General features: G+C 39.5%; 1 protein-coding gene across 19 annotated transcripts in view; it reads left to right on the top strand.

Moving 5' to 3' along the window:
- UBTF (upstream binding transcription factor) overlaps positions 1-10138 on the top strand; it is a 49116-nt gene extending 38978 nt beyond the window's left edge. For 10 of the 19 annotated variants that reach the window (XM_070728200.1, XM_070728190.1, XM_070728185.1 and 7 more), the window contains 5 exons: positions 3113-3302; positions 3570-3617; positions 4939-5007; positions 5840-5983; positions 8455-10138. In XM_070728200.1, coding sequence (XP_070584301.1) covers positions 3113-3302; positions 3570-3617; positions 4939-5007; positions 5840-5983; positions 8455-8568 — 565 coding nt within the window. In that variant the 3' untranslated portion in view covers positions 8569-10138. The remainder of the gene's footprint in view (positions 1-3112; positions 3303-3569; positions 3618-4938; positions 5008-5839; positions 5984-8454) is intronic. The other 9 variants (XM_070728194.1, XM_070728203.1, XM_070728193.1 and 6 more) reach the window with 1 other exon arrangement.
- Positions 10139-16900: the final 6762 nt, after the last annotated feature.

Below are 16900 nucleotides of genomic sequence, written 5' to 3'. Positions count from 1 at the left end.
CTCCCCCTCTTACCAGCCCAGCAGGCAGCCGCCGCGGAAGGCTCCGTTCTGTTCCCCATGCTGGCAGCAGCGCAACAAAGAGGCAATCACCTTCCTCCCGCCCGCAGCCGACTGACCGTGAGCTCCTTCCCGAGCTCGGAGAGCTTCCTGGTTTTCGTCCTTGTTGGATTTGCGAGCTTTCATGCCCAGGAAGCTCTCCGAGCTCGGGAAGGAGCCCACGGTCAGTCGGCTGCGGGCGGGAGGAAAGCGAATGCCACGGGGCTGGGCTCGGCTCCCCCCCCTTACCAGCCCAGCAGGCAGCCGCCGTGGAAGGCTCCGTTCTGTTCCCTGCCGGCCCCGTGGGCTCGGTTACATCTTCCGCTGCCAGCCAGGCCATGCTGGCGGCAGCGCAACAAAGAGGCATTCGCCTTCCTCCCGCCCGCAGCCGACTGACCGTGGGCTCCTTCCCGAGCTCGGAGAGCTTCCTGGTTTTCGTCCTTGTTGGATTCGTGAGCTTTCATGGCCAGGACCTTCCTAACTCCCTCCCCCCGAGCCGAAAACCCAAAGGGGGTCTGCTGCTGCCTGCGTGAGCCAGGAGGCATTCAGGACGAAGTGCGTGGAGGGTTTGGTGTTTGGGTTCTCGGTTCTCGGAGGCTGCTCGGAAAACTCCCGGCTGTTTTAAAAAGTGACAGCCGGGCTGCGGGACTTCCCAGCATGCCTCATGGCTCAAGCGGGCAGCAGCAGACCCCCTTTGGGTTTTTGGTTGGGGGGGGGCAGGAGAACCTTCCTAACTCCCTCCCCCCGAGCCGAAAACCCAAAGGGGGTCTGCTGCTGCCCGCGTGAGCCAGGAGGCATTCAGGACGAAGTGCGTGGAGGGTTTGGTGTTTGGGTTCTCGGTTCTCGGAGACTGCTCGGAAAACTCCCGGCTGTTTTAAAAAGTGACAGCCGGGCTGCGGGACTTCCCAGCATGCCTCATGGCTCAAGCGGGCAGCAGCAGACCCCCTTTGGGTTTTCGGTTGGGGGGGCAGGAGAACCTTCCTAACTCCCTCCCCCCGAGCCGAAAACCCAAAGGGGGTCTGCTGCTGCCCGCGTGAGCCATGAGGCATGCTGGGAAGCCCCGTAGCCCGGCTGTCACTTTTTAAAACAGTCGGGAGGCTTCCGAGCAGCCTTCTGAACCCAAACGCCAAACCCTCCACGCACTTCGCCCTGAATGCCTCCTGGCTCACGCGGGCAGCAGCAGACCCCCTTTGGGTTTTCGGCTCGGGGGGAGGGAGTTAGGAAGGTCCTACTTCTCTCCCCCCCCCCCCGCCAAATACTCAAAACCTGTCTCCTGCCGCACGGTTTAGCCAGGACAGGAGCGGCGAAGTGACTTGGAGGAATGGGAAGCTCAAACCGCCCGGTTTCAGCTTCCCATTCCTCCACGTCACTTCGCCGGGTTCGGGAGGCTGCTGGGAAGCCCCCCCCGGCTGTTTTAAAAGGTGACAGCCGGGCGGCAGCGTTTTTTTGCGGGTTTTTTTGTTGTTGTTGCACGGATTAATTGACTTTACATTGTTTCCTATGGGAAACAATGTTTCGTCTTACGAACCTCCCCCTGGAACCAATTAGGTTCGTATCTTGAGGTTCCACTGTATAAGGACATTGTTCAAATCCCAGCTACAGAAACTGAAGAGCTGGGTGATTTAGAAGCACCACCACACCACCACCACACTAACTCTACCACCACCTATTTTACCATTTCTTCAAATTGGGCCTGGGACTGGAACACAAATCCCTGAACTGGGCCATGCTGCACTGCCTCACCCTGCTGAAATAGGCTGGGTCTCCTCTCTGGCCTCTATATCTGTTTCGCTTTGTTTGTGGGGGGTGAAGGACAATCCTGGGAACATGGGCTGCAGCTGTGAGGTAGGAGCAGGCAATCCGCTTAGGCCTTGGCGCACTCAATCAAAGGCCTCTGTACTGGCCTAATCAGGTTCTCTTCACTTCATAGGCCTTCTGTGCATGGGAGACCTAGGCCTGAGTTGGAGTGAAGGACAATCCTAGGAACACAGGCCGATGCTGTTCCTGCGAGATCAGGCTGCTGCAGGGAGGTGGACGGGCAATCCACCTAGGCAGATTTGAGTACTCAAAGTCCTCTTTACTGGCCAGGCCTAATCAGGCTCCCTTTGCTTCATAAGCCTACTATATGAGGGAAGCCTAAGCCTGTAGATATTGGCCTGGCGCAATAAGCTGGGAGTGGGCGATCTGCTTGGGCCACGCCACGCTCATTCCAAGGCCTCTGTACTGGCCTAATCATAGGCCTACTGTGTGAAGGAGGCCTAGGCTTTTTCAGAAATGCTGAGCAGTTTACAGAACACAAACATTGTCTTCCCTCCACTGTATTTTTTGTCAGATAGTAAGTGTACCAAGTTTGGTTGAAATTGCTTGAGGCATTCATTTTTTATTCAATAAACTTGTCAACATCTTTTTCCAAAACAATTTTAAAAGAAATCTAAGGCTAAAATTTTATGAAAGCTTAGGTATATTTTATGCATATGCACTTCTCCACCCCTACACAATCTCATACAATCCAACGAAAGAACAGAATAAAAGGGCCTAACTTTACAAAAATGTAGTAAAGCAAAATTAGAAGTATAACCCCATAAAATTTCTTAATACCTTAAATGAGATCGAAGGAAAAACGTATTTAAACAGGAGTCTGGAAATTGTGGGAAAATATTGTTGCATCTTACTTTATTTTCCTGTTCCTGTTTTAAGTTTGTAAGATCTTTGCAAGGTCTTGTAGAGGTGGGCAAATGATGTTTTGCACACTTGGTGGGAATTATCCTCCCATTGAAAGTGCCAGGAAATGGGACAGAAGAAAAAGAAGTTGCTTAGTTGGAATTAAGCTTGCCATTAATTATACAACAATGATCCCAGCCACTAACTATGTACAAGGCTTCATTTTTTCATCTATAAAGCTGTACCTTTGATAACTTATTTAATGGGTCTAGAGTGAGATAGTTGAGAATATCTGCCAGCATTAATTCCCTATGATTATGAAATTGTTTAAAATGAATTACCTGTTCTGAATCTTAATGGCTGCAGTGAATTGGAAAATAAGTTAGTGTAATAGGCCGCTTTTTGTGTTTATCAGGAACGGATATCAGAAATTTTCTCAGGAGCTGCTTTCAAACGGTGAACTCAACCATCTTCCTCTGAAAGAGCGGATGGTAGAGATTGGGAGCCGCTGGCAACGGATCTCTCAGAGCCAAAAGGATCAGTACAAAAAGTTAGCTGAAGAACAGCAGAAACAGTATAAAGTGCACCTGGACATGTGGTTGAAGGTGAGTTCTGAAGTTGGAAAGGGAGGAGGGGAGAGGAGGTAAAATATCTTTGACAAATTGCAATACAGTAAAATATAGATAAAATTTTTAACAAAATGCAAATTTAAACAAAATCATCATTTCTAGCTTCTATATGAAATACTGTTCTCCATTATCAGGGACACACAGTTATGGGTACTCTGTGATCTTTAATTCAGATTTTTCAAGTTATCTTCATCCTCAGATGTCTTTTAATCTCCATTTTCCATTCTCATCTTTTTTTTACAGACCTTGTCACCGCAAGAGAGAGCTGCCTACAAAGAGCATACCTCCAGTGTTAGTATTTTGCAAGTATTTGTGGAGACAGATTGCATATCTGTTGTGTTGAAGTGGATGTTTCTTGATTTTTTTGCACGAAATGAAACATAGTTTAGAAGGGACTGGAGTCTGAAAGGAAAGTGGCATTGTCTGCTAGGCATTTCAGGATCCATATTATGCAGTAAATTATTGATAGGATGGAAAGTGAGAGCGCGAATGTTTTCAGAGTTAATAGAAACTTAGGTTCATAATACGTGTCATTGGGGATAGCTATACTGAAATAGCTATTACTGCAGCTGCGCATCAGAATACAAGCAGAGTTTGTAAGTTTTGCAACTTCATCCAGTTGTCATTGTCACTTTTAGTTTCCAAGCTCAGGGCTGGCATGAAGCTGAAATTAGAAGATAGTGCTGTTTGTTTGAAATATTTCAGTTGCTTTGAATATTGATGCTGAAGATAAATGTCAAGTCTTGTTAGACAATAAATAAATTCTTCAGGTATACCCATGTTTAGTTACCCTTCTCAAGCTGATGCCTTGTAGAGATGATAGAGGACAATTTCCATCATCATCAGATATGCAGTCAGGGAAGACCAAATTAGTGATATATATTCTGACAGCCGTTCACCTGCATGTTCAACTACATCAGGATAGAATAAAAGCAGGAACTACTGTACAGAGGCTGTAATATGAGAGAATGTGATCTGGGTACAACTGTTTAGAAATTGCTGGCTAAATAATCAAAATGAAAGAAGCAGGTATACAATCAATTTTCAGATATGTAAAATGAAATTTAAGGGAAATGGTGGTGATGATATGCCGGGAGTGGGCAACTCATGGTCTCCAGATCCTATTTTATGCCTCTTGCAGGCCTCTTCTGACCCTTACTGCTGAATCTGTGCCATTTGGGGATAGAAAAAAAGTTAAAACTAATATGTATCCCAAAATAGACTCATCATTATGCTAAAAGCAAAGACAGCCATCAAAATCGTTCTCCCATGGAACAATCTCAATTACTTTACAGTCTGCCCCAAAGTATTAAACGTAATCCTTGGCCAATTCTACGGTAAAGAATAAATGTTAGACTCCTGGGGGAAAATAAGAATTCTCCAGCTAAATCTTCGGGTGGAATTAGTTTTGTTTTCAAGACCTCTTAATTTTACCAATTATGGCATCAGTTTCCACAGTTATATGTTCAGAGATACGTTTGAGGATCACAGGCTATAAATGAATAAGGATGAAGGATATAGGTAAATTGTGCTTCCTTTAGACTAATTTGTGTGAAGGAGTAGTCTCCCATGTTGATCGTCTCTCTTAAACCTTTCACTTCTATCTCAACAGAAACGTAAGAATATGGGGAAAATGCGGGGCCCAAATCCAAAAATGAAACCTTCAATGCAATCCAAATCAGTAAGTATATTAAGGGTATCATGTCTGTGTTATACAGCTATTATAGCCTGGCGAAAAATTCCAAACAAAGAATGCTTTGCCTGAGGTCAGTTGGTATTTTTAAAGTAGTAACAAAATCCTGGAAATAGTTTAAAATCCATAAACCAACCCCTCCCAATAAGAACAGAACAATATTTCTACAGCTGATGGATCTTTTAGCTAACCTCCTAGTGCCACAGGCCCTACGATCCAAGCTGAATTTCCTTTTTATTTTTTTTTCTTAGATATATAGTCTTTAGAAATGTGCAATGTTGAGATCCAAAGTGGGAACATTGCTTCAGATCTGTATAGGAGCTTGGCAGAAAATAGAGTGATAAGCCTGTGACTGTATCCATTTGCTATCTTCATAACTCAAAACCATATTTTCTTAGAATAAGGCAGTATTATGCAAGAAAAGGCGTGGCACACCAGATCTATAGCACCTTTCCTATTTTGGATCTTATTACAGTACTTAAAAAATTTCCCACTCACTTTGTTTCTGCCAATTAGCAATAAGGAAAGATTTGTCCTCTATTGCAGCAATAGGACAGTGACATTACTTGCTAAATATCTTTGAATGATTGCATGCTTATTTGAATCAAATTAAGCTGGAATTTCATCAATTAAAGAGAAACTTAAAATTTACCATTAATTTAAGTGTGCACAGTAAGGCATTATGTTTTAGAAATGAGAATATGTTTGTCTGGCTTTAGATTTAATTCATTGTAGTCCTCATGAATACCTCTCCTTCAGTTGAAAACTAGTTTGCTTTTTAAATTTTTTTAAAATTTAATGCTTTTAATCTACTCTCTATCCACAGGAATCTGAGGAGGATGAAGAGGAGGAGGAAGAGGAAGAAGAAGAGGATGATGAGGATGATGACAACGGTGATTCCTCTGAGGAGGGAGGAGACTCTTCAGATTCAAGCAGTGATGAGGAGAGTGAAGATGGAGAAGAGGTAATGCTCTGCTTATACCCAAAAGCTTTAGACCACATGGCTCCCTCAAAATAGCATGGTCTCCTTCCTTTGGGATAGAGCATTTTCCTATTTTCAACAGAGCATTTTGGCAGTGGGAATTTCCCCTTAGTGAAAAAACATTTCTCAAATAAATACCCAGTAACAGCCTAAACTAGTGATGGCCAACCTTTTTTGGTTCACATGCCAAAAGGGGTGTGGGTGTGCGTGCTAGCATGTGCGCACATGTCCACACCCCTTCCTTCCCTCTCCCACACATGTGCACAGGCCTTTCTGAAGCCTGATAGGTGAAAAAAAAATGGCCAAACGGGCCAACTGGAAGTTTGGGAAAATGCATTTCCAGTTTGCCCATTATGCTCTCCTCTCTGCCCAAATTATTGTCCCCCTAAACAATACTGCTTCGCCGAGGCTGCGCAACTCCACATGACTTTTACTCCCTATGACGGAGCAAAAATTTAAAAGCGCCCCCACCATTTGCTACAGGAGCTCAAACTCCCCAAGTTCAGCTGCAAAGCCTTCTTCCCCACACCACCAGCCCGCCTCCCCCAGGACTGCAGCTGTAGTTTTTTAATTATTTCTTATATAATAATATTTCTTAATTATAGTTTATAGTTATAGTTTATAGTTTATTAGATTTGTATGCCACCCCTCTCCGAAGACTCGGGGCGGCTCACAGCATAGCAGTAATACAATACATTACAAATCTAACAATAAAAATTAGATCTATTTAAAAGACATTAATAACATAATAAAACCCCTAGCTATGCAGTCACACACATTCAACCTAATCTATCATGCAGTAAGGCCAAAAATATAATAAAAAGGGGGAAAGATGGTAATTATCCCCACGCCTGGCGACAAAAGTGGGTCTTGATCATTTTACTTTTTATTATTTCAAACTGACAAGAATTGGAAGGGAACTTGAAGTCTTCTAGTGCACCTCTGCCCACCCTATTCAAGCAGAAGCCCCTATTGTACCACTGCAGACAAATTAGTTGTCCTTTAAAAAAAAAAGTGTGGCATCGCTTCTTCCTTTGGCTTGCAAAATACTCCACAACCCTTCCCTGCAGCTGCAGCTCTCTCGCTGGGCTTACTTGTTTACGGTTATGTTACATAGAAGCGGCAAGAAGAGCCTTCAGATTGCAAGGGAAGCGCTTGCAAAAACTTGGGAAGGCAACGGAACTGCTTTTCGGGGTACTTTAGCAAAGAAGCAGAAAAAAGGCCTCCGCCCCATTCCCTGTTAAAGACTTTTTCCTCGTTCACCGCCCGCCCAGCTTACAAGTCAACCAGCCAGCCAGCTTCTCTCCTCTTGAGCTCAGCACATCTCTGGGGTCCAGGACCATAACAGTCTTATTATTATTATTATTATTATTATTATTATTATTATTTATTAGATTTGTATGCCGCCGCTCTCCGAAGACTCGGGGTGGCTCACAACAGTGATAAAAAACAATACATGGTAACAAATCTAATAATTAAAATCTAAAATAACAGTTTTACATTAAAAAGTCTAAGAAGAAAAACCCCCAATATATAGAGGTATTCTGTCCAGAGAAGCCCATTGTAAAAGAAAACTTCTCGTGAGTTCGAGAAGTTTGATTGAACTTGCGAGGTCTTTTCTTATAATGGGCTTCCCTGGACACAAGACTAAGGAATGCAATAGAGCTACAGGTGTCAGGTAGAACCCCTATCTTGGGGTGAGACGCAGCTTGGGGATGACAGGTCGGGTTGGGCTGAGGGGGGCTGGGCAGACTGCCCTGTTAGGGGAAAACGTGATCACTCAGTTGCAGAGTAGTGGGGGTAGGGGGGTAAGAAAGCCAGCGGCAATGGCAGAGGGAGCTGACCTCGAGAGGGAGGGAGGTTGGCTTGTAGGCTGGGTGAGTAGCGAGCTAGGAAAAAAGATTTTAACAGGGAGGTTCCCTCAACCCTCCAGAGTGCAAAAAAACAGCACAATGGCAAACCAGAAGTGCGTTTTTCCAAGCTTCCGATTTGTCCATTAAGGGATTTTTTTGCCTTTAGGACTTCAGGGAAGTTTCCCTGAAGTATCTGGAGGGCGAAACAGCCTTTCTGAAGGCTGAAAATCAGCTGATACAGAGCAAAGTCTCACGTGCCCTCTGATTTGGCTCTGCATGCCACGCGTGCCACAGGTTCGCCATCACAAGCCTAAACCTTTTTATGATGAAGTTGAAAAAAACAATCACTTCATACCTTTTTTTGCAAATTAGCTGTAAGAATCGTAAGATTTATGGCAGTGATTCCTTACTGGCTCAACTTTGCCTGAATGGTTCCATAACAAATAGTTATCGGAATAAAAATGATAGAATTGTTAGAACTAAAATACTTCATCCTGGATGCTTAAAAACCAGGATTCTACACTCCCGTTTGTCTTTCTGTCAGATTTACAGGAAGTGTAAATCCGGGCTTGCTTTATAACTCTCCTCTTCTTTTCTCAGAATGAAGAAGAAGATGATGAAGAGGATGAGGACGACGATGAGGACAATGAATCAGAAGGCAGCAGCAGTTCCTCATCCTCTTCAGGAGACTCTTCTGATTCGGACTCCAACTGAATTGTTTTTCATCTTCCACCTTCCTTGCTGTACTTTATTCGGTTTTGTTTTTCCGGATAATAGTAACATTGCAGCTGGAGAGCTGGGATGGGGAGGAAATGGGGGAGGGAGGGGGGAGGAAATCACTGTGTTTTAATTCACTTCTTTTTTTCACAAGCCTCACACTGCATTAACGATGTGTGGCTGTGGGAGAGAGGAGCAAGGGGTAGGGTACACAATAGCTGACAACCAGAGAGGGGTGTACTTTCCCTTTCTTGTGGGAAATAGTAGTTTGAGGAGAGAATTTCATTATATAATCCCTTCTCTCTCCCTCCCCTTAAATCTCTGTTTATAAGAGATGATAGGGGTCATAGCAAAATCCAGACCCCTTTAACTTCTTTTCCCCCTCTCATCTTCATCCCTCTTCCAACCCCCAGTTCTAGCCACCAGCTTGGGACTTTGTACAAATTCTTTTTTAAACAACAACATGGCAATGAGAGACATTTTCCCCTTTGTCTCCATCACCCCAGCAAACAGCCAAGGAGAGATGGATTCTGAAAGAGCACGAGCTGTGGGAAATTGCCAATGAGCCTCATCACTCCTCATAATGGACAATCTTGTATAGTCTTGATCTTTCACATTTTGACAAAAGAGAAAAAGAAAACAAAATGGCTGCAGCTGCACTTAGCAATTTCCTGTGACAAACTGGATATCCAGCATTTCCTGCTGAGGGAAATGGGGGTTGGGAGGGGTCATATTTTGTGTGAGTGTGATGCAAGGGTCAAGGAATAGAAGAGGGACTGAAGAACAGGAATTTCTTTTATATTATTTTTTATTTTGCAAAGGGGGAATGTCTGGCATACTGTTGAAGATGGAGAGAATTTCAAGAACTCCAAGTGACTGGCTTTATTTTGCTGGAGGTGGACTTTTCTGTCATTTTTCTGACCAGCGTTTGGCTAAAGACCATAGTAGCCAGACCCCTTTGGGTTGATGTTGTTGTTAATATATATATTTTTTTTTACAATGAAGTGACCAATAATTGTACCAAAATGGGGCATTTTGTTGACTGTCTTTGGGTGGGGTGGTTGGTTGTGGGGATCATATGTGTCATTAGCATTTTTGAAAAAATATTTTATAAACCACGTAAGACAGCCATCTTTTTTTACAACAAAACGTTCCCTCTTTGACATTAATCTCTTTACGTGTCTTTTACCAAATGCAGAATTCAGTCGCTTTAAGATCTTGAGGAAAAATGATTTATGTGAGACCATGTATAGGCGAAATACACATGTATGCTTTTTTCCAACATGTCTTGAACACACTAAGCTGAATTTTCAATTCAATTCTGGACAGAAATGTGATGTCAGGAAAGGACCAGACACACAAATTCTTTCTTCCTGCCCCAATCTTCTGTTTTCTTTAGCATGGCTTTAAATATCTGTGGAAGTTCTGTAAATTAGACTATGATTTAGGAGAAACTAGCTAAGCATATAAATCACAAATAACCAATTTTAGCTTGGTTTTCTAAATCATAAGTGAAGTTAATATTTTGTATGTAGGCATTGCAATAAAACAAAGTTAAGTGATAAAAGAAGTGAAAGATTCCAATCTTGGATTTCATAGGTACATTGCATTTTTTACAAAGGTGAAGATCATGTAAGGTAAATGTTTGAGAATAAGCTCCTTAATCATCTACAAATTCAAACCAGGAACTAGTTCATTGTAAGCTACTATTCATTGGACAGGTTAATGTTTAAGATATAGCTCCTCTGTTTTGGTTTTTTTTACCTTTTCCCATTTTTTATTGAAAAATGTCTGTTCTTAAAAAGTTTCTACATTTTTAAAGCCAATTGAGTATATTTAGAATAATTGGCAATCTTAATTTTCAGGAATCCTGCCCAAGATTATAGAAGGTATGATTGGATCCTTACCTGGAAAGGATTGAAACAAATTATATTTAACACTTGTATCTCACTCATTATTCACTACTACTGTGGGGGGGAAAGACAGACGTTTTCAATACTGTCAGCTCTAGTGGCCAAAACACTAGGTAGTGGGATGGACAAATTCTGAACTATAAGCCACTCTACCACCATTCATTCCTGAGTGTTCCTTTGGTTGATATGGGAACATTGTAAAGGAAGAGTGTGTTTGTTTCCAGATCAGGTTTTCCTTGCTGCTTTCTTCCCTTATTACTATTCACACTCATTCTGTTTCTTACAAGAAGCACCAGTGTGTGAATCTTTTTGAAAATCAGGTTTGCTACCCTTCCAGTCCCAAGTATCAATATGGTGATGGGGATTACCTATTATCACTTGATTATAAATGGACTGGAAAACTCAAGTGAGCGACGTAACTCTGTGTCAGTAGTTCTCAATTTTTCTAATGCTGTGACCCCTTAAGTTCCTCATATTGTGACCCCCAACCATAAGTATAGTGCCAATTCTCCCAAAAGAACTTTAAGCTGATTGGCAGGAAGATCAGAAGAACCATCCCCACTGTAAACGCCTGATTGGTCGGATTATAAAAATATGTTCCAAGGCGCCAGAATAGAACCTTTTGTTCCTAACACCATGGGAAATTTGTCCTTTCTCATGGTCTTAGGTGACCCCTGTGAACTGATTGATCAACTCCCAAAGGAGTCCCAACTCCCAGGTTGAGAATCACTGCATTTGGATGTACAGTACAAGCAAAACAAATTCTACAATATGTTTCTCTCACAGACTCATCACTCAAGGGGACTTAACCCATATTCTAAATAAATGTGATTTAGATTGTTTAATAAAAAAACCTCACAAAAGTGTTTGCCACACACAAAAGGATATTCCATCTTATACATACACAAATATGTGCATGCACACATACCATATGTAAACATAATTTCTGATCTTCAAGTGGGTAAAGTGAGCTATGAAAATTTTTTTCCAGTATTTAAAATGTCAGTGCCTTTGTGACCATGTTTTTTCTTCCTGAAAATCTAAAGGAAATTATATTTTTTAGGAGAACAGTGTCATTTAATTAACCTAGTATCCTAAAATCGTCCTGTCCTTTTTCAAATAACTGAAGGAGCAATTATAACATTTAACAAAAGTCAGTAAAGTGAGAAACCTCTATGGTAACTTGGGATTTTCTTAGTTAATCTAATGATTTCTTAAAACTCTACAAAAACTCGTGTGGGAAGAGAATTGAGGAATATTTATTATGCTTTACAAATTATTGAAATCTTAGTAAGTACAGGAAAGTTAAAATCCATACTTCTACATACTTCACTCAATCTTTTAGTTATTGTACTTCAGTTTATAACCTATAGATTTTTCAAATGTTTTTTAGCTTCTACATCAAGGTAAAAATAGGAATAGGTTTTAAAAGTCGGAGTTGGATTCATAAATGGCTTTCAGGGATATGAAAGTTCATGTTTACTATTAAACTCCATATTACATGCTAGAAAAAAAATAAAACTGCATTTGTTACACAACTATGATTATATAGTCAGTCTATTTTGCCAGTCATCAGTTTATTTGCTACATTGAGTTTTGAGCACTGAAGATCCATCCATTAAATATAACTTTTTGTATTGGTTGTTATTCACTCATTCTTAAGTAAGCTTCAAGGGATACTCTTAACAACCTTAGTTTTGCTTGCTAGTATAGGCTTAATTTGTTTAGATTTGCAAATTAGTCCTGTGTCCTTGACTTACACAGTCCTTGACTTAAAACAATTTAATGACAATTCAAAAGGACAATGGCAGAGAAAAAGTGACATGATCATTTTTCACACAACTATTGCAGAATCCCCATGGTCATGTAATCAAAATTCAGATGCTTGGGAATTGACACACATGTATGAACATTGTAGTATCCCAGGGTCATGTGATCACATTTTGCAACGGACGCAAAGTCAATGGGAAAATCAGATTCATTTAACTTACTAATTTAACTGCAGTGATTTACTTAACTGGCAATAAAGGGTCATAAAATGGGGCAAAACCCAAATGTCTCACTTGACAACAAAACTTTGGGCTCAATTGTTGAGGACTATTAGTATTTCCTTTTTAGGAAATAAAAGCAAAATTTAACAGGTCTAGAATCTATGAAATCTCTTTAGTAGCTGCTGTGATGCAGCTGGAACTGAAATGACATGATGCAGTAGTTGTGTTTTATGCCAAGTTGAAGTATTCGACCTAATGGCATTTTTCATTATTCTGGTCCAGGTCTCACACCAAAATTCTAATAAGATATGAATTAAAGATAAGCAAATACATTTACGGTACTTCCTCAAATGTAAGCCACAGTGATAGTATATAACTGCTAGGCTGACTATTTTAAATTATCTTTGCATCTTCGGCTTCCCCCCTGTAGCACAGGTGTCAAACTCAATTGTGTCACGTGATGTCATGCAACGTTTTTTGCCTTTGCGAAGCCGGGGTGAGTGTGGCCTATGTGTGATGCATTCCTGAGGCGCCGGCCTATATATTTCCCTAACGGCCAACACCCCTTGCATCTGCTTCAATATTTGAAGAGAAAATAGTGGCTTAAATTGGACATCAGCTCAACGGTTCAGTAAATCTCAGGTTGAGATAAGAACGTGTTGCACTGTTGTGGCTCCTGCAGTAAATTATAATTATATTCCAATTCAGCAATGGCAATTAAGATGGCATTGGTGGAGATTGGTTTCCCTTTATGGGGGCACCAACAGATAAAACTGATCTTAACAATGAAGAATCTGCATGCTTTTGTACAGAAATGTACCAAGTATATTCATATGATTCAGAAATTATCTTCTTTTGTTTGTTCTACAGCATAATTTGGCCCATATTCCTCTGAATGATCTGGAAAAGTTTTAAGTGTAAATATGTGATGGTTGTAGCAAGGACTAAGCCTCAATAACTTATTTTTTGTTGCTCAGTAATTTGTAAGAAAACAAATAGTGTCTACTAGCAGGAATGTATAAAATACAGTAATTAAATATACCTTTTAAGGGAACATTTGATATATTTAAGATTATGCAGTGCAGATTAATATACAATACATAAGATAGCAGTCTGCATTTAAATAATACTTTGATTAATAAAATAGATTAATTTTGCAGATTAATTTAGGAAATTTTTTAACGTGAATAGAATTAAAACCTTTAAATTAATATGTTTACCTGGACAAGAATTAAATTACAACGGGCAAAAATTTACAGTCTCTTCAAGCATTGTTTCAATGGTTTTACTATTGGATTTTTAAATAACTCTGTTTTGGGATGAAGCATATGAACAGGATCTGTTAGAGAGGGGAAAAATCTTATGTGCAGTGGATAGCAACCAGTGGAAAGACAGTCAATTGAGAGTCCTATCAACTGAAGTATTATTTAAAATGATGCTCTTTATAACAGAACTTCATGTGGCTGCCTAGCAACCGTTACCAGGAAGCAAGATTCAACCGTTGGTGACTAGGCCAACACTGGAAATAAACAAGTGTCTGTACTTGGGAAATTTTAATACTACAAAAGGTGTGTATTGAGGGGAAAATAATGGCTAGGCAGCAGTAAAAGATAATTTTAGATGAAAAGAATAAGAATGGGCATACAATGAATATCAGAAACATGAATTTTAGATAAACATTTAAATCCATCTTTCATATTATCTTAGATTTTATGGATAAATCATAGAAATTCAATCTCAGGTGTTATTACTAAAATAAACAGTCATTTGAGGACAATCCGAGTGCAGTTCCATACTAATATACCTGGGAATTTTATTAAATTAGTTGAAATAGCTTTATTTTTTTTAAAGTATGGCTGTATTTAAATGTGATACAGATTAAAACTTGGTTTCTTTTCACAATAATTTACTTTCAAGAATACTTCAAAATGTTGGTTTTTGAAAAGAAAAGTGTGGGAAGTAAAGTATCCATGAATCCGCCTGCTGATGACTATATGTTGTATATTTGGAACAGTAACATTTGGAATTTAGGATAATAGGATTGGATAGGAAAGGACAGGACAGGAAGAAAGAAGAGGCAGATATGTGTATGAAACTAAAAAAAGAGAAAGGTATTAAAATCTAATTGATGGTAATTAATTTTACAGAATGAAAAGTAGTCCTCAACATTACAACAGAGCCCAAAATTTCTGTTGCTGTGGGAGACATTTGTTAAGTGAATTTTGCCCTATTTTATAACCTTTCTTGCCAGATTTGTTAAGTAAATCACTGCAGTTCTTAATTTAATAAGAGGGTTGTTAAATGAATCTTTTCTCCCATTGACTGCTTATCAGAAAGTATCAAAAATCACAACTATCTTAAGTGTGAAAAATGGTTGTAAATCACTTTTTTCACAGCTGTGGTATCTTTTAACAGTCACTAAATGAACTTGTAAGTCAAGGATTACCTGTAATGGATGGATGAAAAAAATATAAATAGATAATAGTGAATGGTATTGGTATACATTATGTTTATCTATGTTTTTTTTCCTTAATTAAGCTTTTCATTTCTTTGGCTTAATAGTTGTTACTCCTTTTCTGAGCTCTGTATAAAGTTTATATCCCAAATACAGGTAGTCCTCGAGTCTAAAATTTATGTTGCTAAGTGAAACATTTGTTAAATGTTTGCCCCATTTTACAATCTTTCTTGCCACAATTATTAGGCGAATCACTGTATTTATTAAGTTAATAACATGGTTGTTAAGTGAATCTGGCTTTCCTACTGATGTATTTGTTAGGTCGTAAAATGGGGTCACATGACCTGGGATACTGCAATCGCCATAAAGATGAATCAGTTTCCAAGCATCTGAATTTTGATCATGTGACCTGGGGATGCTGCAATGGCCATAAGTGTGAAAAATGGTCATAAATCATTTTTTCAGTGCTGCTCTAACTTTGAATTGTCACTAAATGAACTGTTGTAAGCTGAGAACTTCCAGTAAGGTATTTATATATAAATATGAAACAATCAAGTGTCTTCCAACGTAGCATACTTGCCCAAGTAATTAAAAATCTGGCCACAAAACTAATCAAGCACATCATATTGTATAAATATACCTGAACAGTTAGCTTATGATTAAATATATAATGGAAACCCAGAAATAGATTAATTTAATCAAGTTAAATACAGTAATTCCTCGTTTTTCGCGGGGAATGAGTTCCAAGACCACCATGAAAAATGAATTTCCGTGAAGCAGAGGAAAGATTTTTTTAATGTATTAAACAAGTATTTGGACTTTTAAAACCCACCCTTTGCATTAAACAGTCCTATAATGTTTTTCAGCTGGAACTACATGTGATATCCTACCAGTTTCTTTAATAGAGTACAAGTACTGTAGAATAATTTTATGAATTTTTAATGGATTTAAAATTTTCAATGGATTTAATAGATTTAAGCCCCCTTTGAAAACCCGTGAAGTAGCGAATCCGCAAAAGATGAACCGCAAAGTAGCGAGGGATTACTGTATATCATATGAACCCAGTCCATTAGTTCCAACTACAAATGACCTATTTTTTTTAAATACTGCATTTGATCTTTTTCAGGAAATTACATAAAAAATGTATCTAATTCTAAACCAGATATGATACTATGAGTAAAAAAAAGTATTTCAAAAAATGACATTTGTGCACAGACAGTATGTCTCAAAGGATGCTTACAGAGTTAAACATTATAAATAAAATGGACAAGTATTTTATCAATTTATACACATACACACACTCACACATATACATAGGCATACCTTTGTTTGCCTCTACAATTACATGAAAACAAGCAACCCGTAAATAAAGCAACTTTCACATTAGCAAAGTAATTTAATGATATATTAATTTTACATCAATACATGAACAGCGAGGCATCTGGGTATCATTCATTTGGATACAAGTAGCAATGGTAGTTTTAATACTCATCATACATGTACTTGTAATGTTGTTATATATATATTTATGCTAAAATATAGGCTTGCATTATTTAGTTGTTTAGTATTTTAGTCTGCCCTTCTAATGATAATAACAGTATCATTAAAACATGTCCCAGCGATGAACCCCCCAAGAAATAGGTCTACACACGCGTATTTGACAAAATTTAAGCATGTAATTCTAATAGTTAATAGCAAAGAAGTTTAAATGTTTAAAATACATCAGCAAAGCAAAAAATAAGTCCGTTCTGTCTCAATTGTTCATTAGAGTCTCAAACAGAAAGCCAAATTCCCAAATACCGGTACTTATCTTTGATCACACATCTCATTAACATGACTTGCTCTGAGTTGTCAGGAAGCCGGGAGACAAAGATTCCACTTTCTCAATTTGTAATTCAAATTACAACCAGGGGTGGGGGGGTTGATGAACCCTTGCATGGTAGTGCTGAGGATTTTGATGAGTTGTTCTG

This window comes from Erythrolamprus reginae, chromosome Z, assembly GCF_031021105.1.
Source record: "Erythrolamprus reginae isolate rEryReg1 chromosome Z, rEryReg1.hap1, whole genome shotgun sequence".
Taxonomy (NCBI): Eukaryota; Metazoa; Chordata; class Lepidosauria; order Squamata; family Dipsadidae; genus Erythrolamprus; species Erythrolamprus reginae.
Note: the sequence above shows the minus strand (reverse complement) of the source record. Positions and strands in the feature narration are given on the sequence as shown.